General features: G+C 45.5%; 1 protein-coding gene across 2 annotated transcripts; it reads left to right on the plus strand.

The window, feature by feature from the left end:
• The first annotated feature begins 272 nt into the window (after nucleotides 1-272).
• On the plus strand, nucleotides 273-2458 carry LOC109785176 (monothiol glutaredoxin-S6). Of its 2 annotated transcripts, none has more exons than XM_020343789.4 (4): nucleotides 273-635; nucleotides 1700-1773; nucleotides 1868-1966; nucleotides 2062-2458. In XM_020343789.4, exons 1-4 carry the CDS (start codon nucleotides 304-306, stop codon nucleotides 2124-2126), a joined length of 570 nt encoding a protein of 189 aa, XP_020199378.1. In that variant the 5' UTR covers nucleotides 273-303; the 3' UTR covers nucleotides 2127-2458. The 2 variants fall into 2 exon arrangements, with proteins under 2 accessions (XP_020199378.1, XP_020199385.1); XM_020343796.4 differs by having other exon boundaries at nucleotides 273-626.
• Nucleotides 2459-9307: the final 6849 nt, after the last annotated feature.

A 9307-nucleotide genomic window follows, 5' to 3' on the forward strand; every position in this document is an offset into this window, starting at 1 on the left:
TCAATTCCGGCGATGGCATGTGGCGGCGTTGGCAATTGCAGTTATTCTTAGAAACTTTATCTTTTTTTTTTGCTAGTGTTCATGGACTTGTATCTTCTTTCGCCCTTTGTGGGTGATTCCAATAGTGTGTGTTGTACCGCGACTTGTGATGAATGGATCAGGGACAATATTCTCAAAAAAAAAAAATGCATGAGGACAAATCTGTATATAGGAGAAAACAAGTAAATAAGCCGAATACAGAATGCCGCCCTGGGCTGATACGGGAATTGTCACCGGAGGCACAAAACTAGCGAAGCAGGCCAGATGGGGATAAAACAAAGTGAACTATTTCTCAGAAGGGAATTTTCCCCGGAAGACCCTCCACCAGGAGTCACCGCTCGTCGGGTCTCCGCCCCCTCTTTCTCCGCTCCCCCGAATCAGAACTCCGACCTCCGACCTCCGGAGTCGCGCTCGGCGACGGCGCTGCCCTGCCACCTCGAGCAAGCAAGAGAGATGTCTCTAATCCGAATAGCTTTTTCTTTGGTCCTCCTCCTCGCCGCGGCGGAGTCCGTGGCGGCGACGCGCTCACCGTCGGCCTTCGTGCAGAACGCCATCTACTCCAACCGCATCACCATCTTCTCCAAATCGTACTGCCCGTAAGCCGTTCCGAACATCAATTTCTAGAAATTATTTTTGCTTGTGATTTTGGGGGACTTTCAGGCTATGTGCATGTATATGCGTGTGCGCGCAGCTGTGGAATTCACGCCGCATCGTTCAGAAAGATCCCGTGAGGTTAATGGCATACTAGGCGCACGTTTACCGAGGGAAAAAGGATCCGGATGTCGTGAATTGGACGGATTTGTGTCTAATAGATGTCAGAAGCGTGAATTAGGCCCATCGCGTTCGCCATGGCGGCGAACCCTGCCGGTTGCGTATTAGCTTAGGTAGGCCGCACACTGTGGCCAGAGCTAACAGCTTTATTTGATCAATTGATGGCATTAAACAGTTAATTTGCTGGTGATCATGGCTTACTGCTGTGTGCTGTGCTGAAGAGCTATCCTAAATGTGTTGTTTCCTTCTGTTTACTTTACGGTCTACGATGTTGGTCTATAAGTGAATACTACGCTATAGTAGGTATGTTTAAATCATGCTGCGTGGGATGCCGATTGGTCATTTAGAAACTATATCCGCATAGGCGGGTACTACTGTACCATGTGACTGAACTTTAGGGTTCATAGATAGATTTAGGCTTTAGTTGGCTTTACGATGAGTTAATAAACTTGGTTATTCTGGCTATTTGTTTTTAACTTTGAGTCCGTCAGATAGTTAAAATAGACAATTCCAAAGAATATCGTATATTTCAAACCTGACCGCTAGGTTGGATGTTCATGTTCTTTCGATAGTTAAAATGACAAATTAAAGATATTCAATTGCTAGACCATGGAAGATGAAAACAGATAATGCAATTTCCTTCTGTACTAGCATCTTATCTGAAATACTCAAGGTGTTATGAACTCCAAGAATCAAAGATTGAGTAATCTTGAAGAACAAGATCATGTACTGTCCTTGAAATATTTCTCCTAAGCACCTCTCGTATGGGTTTCTTGGAAAGAGGAACACCTCTTGTATGGTCTGGCTACTTAAGGATTCCTTGTTATTAAGCACTAACACTGTTCCATACTGTTAGTTATCATTTGTCTCTTTACTTCTCTTCTTCTAGGTACTGTATGCGTGCTAAGCGAATATTTAAAGACCTCAATGAAGATCCTTACGTTGTTGAACTTGATCTCCGAGGTAATGGTCCAGATCATGTGGAACCCAGTCCATTTGCATTTGTCAAGGATTTGTGTATGCTGTTAGTAATGTATCATATGTATACGCCATGCAGAGGATGGCCGAGAAATTCAAGGTGTTCTTCTAGACCTAGTTGGGCGCAATACTGTGCCACAGGTGTTTGTGTATGGCCACCACGTTGGTGGCTCAGATGGTCAGTTCTCAAACTTCCCTGCTGCACTTATGTCTATATGTAGCATGTTAGTACCTGTAACTAATTTTAATAATCTTTCACGGTGCACCTTGCAGATACAAAAACTGCTCTTTCAGACGGACAACTTCAGAAACTTCTTGGTAAGAGTCAGTCGCAGTGATGATCACTGCCGAAGCTTGGTATTGTCCAAAGCTTGTGAAATGTCTAACATGCGGTGTTCCTTATGGGAGGAATGGAACCTTACACTCTTTAGGAATATGAACAGAGTGTTGCAGCTCATGCCAGGATTTTTTTTTGAGTGCAAGTGTTGTGACAAAAATCCATGTGCTGGATTGTATGATATTCTCAAGTACATATACTTTTATCTGCTGTGCCTGATTTTATTACTGTTTGTGTTCATAAGTACTCTACTTCCTCTTCCATTCTGTATCATATGACTTGGTTTCAGCCTTCATATTATGGAAATTTTATTGGAATATCATTGCAAACGAAGCAGTGAAATGTTGTCCCGTAGATCCGAGTATCTTTGCAGCATTCCTGAACTTGCAAAGATACGAGTCCTGGTCCAAGCAGTGCTGACTGCAATCCCCTGCTCCTCATGTCGTTGGACCCACCTCCATGGGTTTTCAAGGAGATTGATAAAATCAGGAGAGCTTTGCTGTCGAGGGGAAGCGAATCGGTCGCTGGTGGGCACTGCCTGGTGAATTGGAAAACAATATGCAGACTAAGATTGCTAGAGGTGGCATCTTGGACCTTTACACAATACACTCAGGGTGTGTTTGGTTGCGGTTCGCTACAGCACCTGCATTGCATGTCCATCTTCAGCCAGCCTGGTTCTTCATATGCAGCAGATGCTACCTGTTTAGTTGCCTGCATCGCATGAATGGGCACTCCCCCCCCCCCCCCCTTTTTGGTTGCCTTTTTTGTGCTTAGGGTGTGAGCAGATGCAAACTTTAGCAGTTTGGTTGCTAACAGCGTTTGTGTTCTGCTCAACCCATCCAAATGTGGTGGCCTTACCACCACATGATCAGCACAACAACAAACACAACTGACAGCAGATCAAAGAGGCAAGCACTGACAGCGAACAAAACAAGCAACCAAATGAGATCAAACAAAGCAAGCAACGAAAATGACAGCAAACTACTTAGATTAACAACAGGGGCATCCTCCTTCCCTCTGGCCAAAATATTAACAAGTTTACAGCACAAGTACCATAACAAGTTCAACACTAACAGACCATAACAAGTTTAACACTAACACCTAAGTTAACTACATTGCATGCGCAATGTCACCAACGCAGTTGTGCTTGCTGCAACGAAACCTGCACATGACCGAGGAGTCGTGATTGTAGATTTTGACCTTCAGGGCGAGTCCTGAGATGCGCACAACGAGGAGGTCGCCGGGGACGATCTGGTGACGGTTACAGAAGTAGTTCTAGCCCTGGCCAAGCATCATGTGCCCCTCGAAGTTCTGGACCTGCACCCAGAACTCGCACCACTTGTTCGCCAACAGCCTGACCACGCGCGGGAGCCGCTTGATGACCAGTCACTCGTTCATCACCTCCACGAACTTGCGAGGGATGACGAGCATGGCGAGGTCTTTGGCGTCCTTGATCTGCTGGTAGAAGCGCATCGGCTCCCGGCCCCCCTCCTCGTGGCTGGTCCTCAGAGATCGTCACCTTGAATGAGGCAGGCTCATGAAGGCGACCCTGCCAGGCAGGTCCACCCTCTTGAGCCACCTGTACGTGGGGATTAGATCCTCGGCGCCCTCAGCTCCGGCCACCACCTGAGCTCCTCCACCCGCCACGTCCCAGTCACTCTTCAATATCTTGTCAGGTAAGATGACAAGTATTAAAGGTGATGGCAAAATGAACAACCACTGATCAGTGGCATTAGCTCTTCTGCAAAATGTCACTGATCAGTTGCACTAGCACTACAACAAATGGCACTGATCAGAGACATTTGACCAAGAGCAAATGCCACTGATCATTGCACAAACTCTTTGCCAAATCCCACTTATTAATGGCACTTGCTCTTGGGCAAATGCCACTGATCAGTGCCATTTGCTCTTGGGCAAGTGCCACTGATCAATGACACTTACTCAAGAGCAAGTGCCACTGATCAGGGGACTTGCCCAAGAGCACGTGGCACTGATCAGTGGTAGTTGCCCATGAGCAAATGCCATCGATCAGTGGCATCTGGTCTTCTGCAACTGCCACTCATCAGTGCACTATCCTAAGCATGGAAACATCTAAAAATAACACCCATGTGCACCCATGCACATTTGGCAGCATCCTAAAATGGTCCTACTACATGCATGTATAACAATCTAGAGCATGCAACACAAACCCTAGCTTGAATATGTATGTAGCAACATGAACATGATCCTAGCTTGAACATGAACATGCCATTTGCATGAACACAGATCCTAGCAAGACCCTGGCATTAACACAGATCCTAGCAAAGCACACTAGCATTGGGGATTCTAGCATGAACACAGATCCTAGGAAAGCACTAGCAGAAGAACATTATCCTAGAACACGCAGTGTAGCAAACAAGAACAGATCGGTCGGATTCGATTCGATTGGGATCACATCGAATCGGATCTACTCGAATCCTATCTAATCCTATCGAATCCACTAAGTAGTAGCACATGCCTAAGAAAGAAACCCCTAATCTACATCTACGAGCAAGCATTGGGGATTCTTTCACTCACCAGAGCTTGCGCAGTCGCAGTGAATCGAGGCCAGGGTGAAAACCCCGGCAGGAAGGAGAGAGGTGGCGGAGCATAGGAAGAGCTAGCCCTGGCGACACCCGGCGGCATCGGCTGAAGGAAATATGCCCTAGAAGCAATAATAAAGTTGTTATTTATATTTCCTTATATCATGATAAATGTTTATTATTCATGCTAGAATTGTATTAACCGGAAACTTAGTACATGTGTGGATACATAGACAACCAGAGTGTCACTAGTATGCCTCTACTTGACTAGCTCGTTGAATCAAAGATGGTTAAGTTTCCTAGCCATAGACATGAGTTGTCATTTGATTAACGGGATCACATCATTAGAAAATGATGTGATTGACTTGACCCATTCCGTTAGCTTAGCATTTGATCGTTTAGTATATTGCTATTGCTTTCTTCATGACTTATACATGTTCCTATGACTATGAGATTATGCAACTCCCGAATACCGGAGGAGCACTTTGTGTGCTACCAAACGTCACAACGTAACTGGGTGATTATAAAGGTGCTCTACAGGTGTCTCCGATGGTACTTGTTGAGTTGGCATAAATCAAGATTAGGATTTGTCACTCCGATTGTCGGAGAGGTATCTCTGGGCCCTCTCGGTAATGCACATCACTATAAGCCTTGCAAGCAATGTAACTAATGAGTTAGTTACGGGATGATGCATTACGGAACGAGTAAAGAGACTTGCAGGTAACGATATTAAACTAGGTATTGAGATATCGACGATCGAATCTCGGGCAAGTAACATACCGATGACAAAGGGAACAACGTATGTTGTTATACGGTTTGACCGATAAAGATCTTCGTAGAATATGTAGGAGACAATATGAGCATCCAGGTTCCGCTGTTGGTTATTGACTGGAGATGAGTCTCGGTCATGTCTACATAGTTCTCGAACCCGTAGGGTCCGCATGCTTAACGTTCGGTGACGATCGGTATTATGAGTTTATGTGTTTTGATGTACCGAAGGTTGTTCGGAGTCCCGGATGAGATCAGGGACATGACGAGGAGTCTCGAAATGTTCGAGACGTAAAGATCGATATATTGGAAGGCTATATTCGGACATCGGAAAGGTTCTGAGTGGTTCGGGTATTTATCGGAGTACCGGAGAGTTACGGGAATTCGCCGGGGAGTATATGGGCCTTATTGGGCTTTAGGGGGGAGAGAGAGGGGCTGCCTAGGGCAGGCCGCGCCCCCCAAGGCCTAGTACGAATTGGACTAGGGGAAGGGGCGGCACTCCCTCTTTCCTTCTCTTTTCTCTTCCCCTTCCTTCTCTCCTACTCCTACTACTTGGAAAGGGGGGAACCCTACTCCCGGTGGGAGTAGGACTCCCCACGGCGCGCCATAGTAGAGGGCCGGCCCTCCCCCTCCTCCACTCCTTTATGTACGGGGGAGGGGCGCATCCCATAGACACACAAGTTGATCATTGATCTCTTAGCCGTGTGCGGTGCCCCCCTCCACCATAATCCACCTCGGTCACATTGTCGTAGTGCTTAGGCGAAGCCCTGCGTCGGTAGCTTCATCATCAACTGGATCGTGAGTTCGTGGGACGTCATCGAGCTGAACGTGTGCAGCTCGCGGAGGTGCCGTACGTTCGGTATTAGGATCGGTCGATCGTGAAGACGTACGACTACATCAACCGTGTTGTCATAACGCTTCCGCTTTCGGTCTACGAGGGTACGTGGACAACACTCTCCCCTCTCGTTGCTATGCATCACCATGATCTTGCGTGTGCGTAGGCAAAATTTTGAAATTACTACGTTTCCCAACAGTGGCATCCGAGCCAGGTTTATGTGTAGATGTTATATGCACGAGTAGAACACAAGTGAGTTGTGGGCGATACTAGCCATACTGCTTACCAGCATGTCATACTTTGATTCGGCGGTATTGTTGGATGAAGCGGCCCAGACCGACATTACGCGTACGCTTACGCGAGACTGGTTCTACCGACGTGCTTCGCACACAGGTGGCTGGCGGGTGTCAGTTTCTCCAACTTTAGTTGAATCGAGTGTGGCTACGCCCGGTCCTTGTGAAGGTTAAAACAGCACATACTTGACGAAATATCGTTGTGGTTTTGATGCGTAGGTAAGAACGGTTCTTGCTCAGCCCGTAGCAGCCACGTAAAACTTGCAACAACAAAGTAGAGGACGTCTAACTTATTTTTGCAGGGCATGTTGTGATGTGATATGTGATAACCCACAAGTATAGGGGATCGCAACAGTTTTCGAGGGTAGAGTATTCAACCCAAATTTATTGATTCGACACAAGGGGAGCCAAAGAATATTCTCAAGTATTAGCAGTTGAGTTGTCAATTCAACCACACCTGGATAACTTAATATCTGCAGCAGAGTATTTAGTAGCAAAGTAATATGATAGTAGCGGTAACGGTGGCAAAAGTAACAGTGATAGTTTTGTAGTGATTGTAACAGTAGCAACGGAAAAGTAAATAAGCGAAGAACAATATGTGAAAAGCTCGTAGGCCTTGGATCGGTGATAGAGAATTATGCCGGATGCGGTTCATCATGTAACAGTCATAACATAGGGTGACACAGAACTAGCTCCAATTCATCAATGTAATGTATGCATGTATTCCGAATATAGTCATACGTGCTTATGGAAAAGAACTTGCATGACATCTTTTGTCCTACCCTCCCGTGGCAGCGGGGTCCTAATGGAAACTAAGAGATATTATGGCCTCCTTTTAATAGAGTACCGGACCAAAGCATTAACACATAGTGAATACATGAACTCCTCAAACTATGGTCATCACCGGGAGTGGTCCCGATTATTGTCACTTCAGGGTTGCCGGATCATAACACATAGTAGGTTACTATAGACTTGCAAGATAGGATCAAGAACTCACATATATTCATGAAAAGATAATAGGTTCAGATCTGAAATCATGGCACTCGGGCCCTAGTGACAAGCATTAAGCATAGCAAAGTCATAGCAACATCAATCTCAGAACATAGTGGATACTAGGGATCAAACCCTAACAAAACTAACTCGATTACATGATAAATCTAATCCAACCCATCACCGTCCAGCAAGCCTACGATGAAATTACTCACGCACGGCGGTGAGCATCATGAAATTGGTGATGGAGGATGGTTGATGATGACAATGGCGACGGATTCCCCTCTCCGGAGCCCCGAACGGACTCGAGATCAGCCCTCCCGAGAGAGTTTAGGGCATGGCGGCGGCTCCGTATCGTAAAACGCGATGAATCCTTCTCTCTGATTTTTTCCTCCCCGAACATGAATATATAGAGTTGGAGTTGAGGTCGGTGGAGCACCAGGGGCCCACGAGGCAGGGGCGCGCCCAGGGGGGCAGGCGTGCCTCCCACCCTCGTGGACAGGGTGTGGGCCCCCTGGCCTTGATTCTTTCGCCAGTATTTTTTGTTATTTCCAAAAATAATCTCCGTGAAGTTTCAGGTCATTCCGAGAACTTTTGTTTCTGCACAAAAATAACACCATGGCAATTCCGCTGAAAACATCGTCAGTCCGGGTTAGTTCCATTCAAATCATGCAAGTTAGAGTCCAAAACAAGGGAAAACATGTTTGGAAAAGTAGATACGACGGAGACGTATGAACTCCCCCAAGCTTAAACCTTTGCTTGTCCTCAAGCAATTTAGTTGATAAACTGAAAGTGATAAAGAAAAACTTTTACAAACTCTGTTTGCTCTTGTTGTTGTAAATATGTAAAGGCAGCATTCAAGTTTTCAGCAAGGATTATGAACTAACCATATTCACAATAACATTTAGGTCTCATGTTTACTCATATCAATGGCATAATCAGCTAGCGAGCAATAATAATAAAACTCGGATGACAACACTTTCTCAAAACAATCATAATATGATATAACAATATGGTATCTCGCTAGCCCTTTCTGCGACCGCAAAACATAAATGCAGAGCACCTCTGAAGATCAGGGACTGACTAAACATTGTAATTCATGGTAAAAGAGATCCAGTCAAAGTCATACTCAATATAAATTAATAGTAATGAATGCAAATGACAGCGATGCTCTCCAGCTGGTGCTCTTTAATAAGAGGGTGATGACTTAACATAAAAGTAAATAGATAGGACCTTCGCAGAGCAAAGCAGGGATTTGTAGAGGTGCCAGAGCTCGATTTTTGAAATAGAGATAAATAATATTTTGAGTGGTATACTTTCATTGTCAACATAACAACCGAGAGATGGCGATATCTTCCATGCTACACACATTATAGGCGGTTCCCAAACAGAATGGTAAAGTTTATACTCCCCTTCCACCAACAAGCATCAATCCAGGGCTTGCTCGAAACAACGAGTGCCTCCAACTAACAACAGTCCCGAGGGAGTTTTGTTTGCAATTATTTTGATTTGGTTTGCATAAAGCATAGGACTGGGCATCTCGGTGACCAGCCATTTTCTCGTGAGTGAGGAGCGGATTCCACTCCTCTTGAGAATAACCCGCCTAGCATGGAAGATACAGACAACCCTAGTTGATACATGAGCTATTCGAGCATACAAAACAGAATTTCATTTGAAGATTTGGAGTTTGGCACATACAAATTTACTTGGAACGGCAGGTAGATACCGCATATAG

Source organism: Aegilops tauschii, chromosome 6 (assembly GCF_002575655.3).
Source record: "Aegilops tauschii subsp. strangulata cultivar AL8/78 chromosome 6, Aet v6.0, whole genome shotgun sequence".
NCBI classification, from domain to species: domain Eukaryota; kingdom Viridiplantae; phylum Streptophyta; class Magnoliopsida; order Poales; family Poaceae; genus Aegilops; species Aegilops tauschii.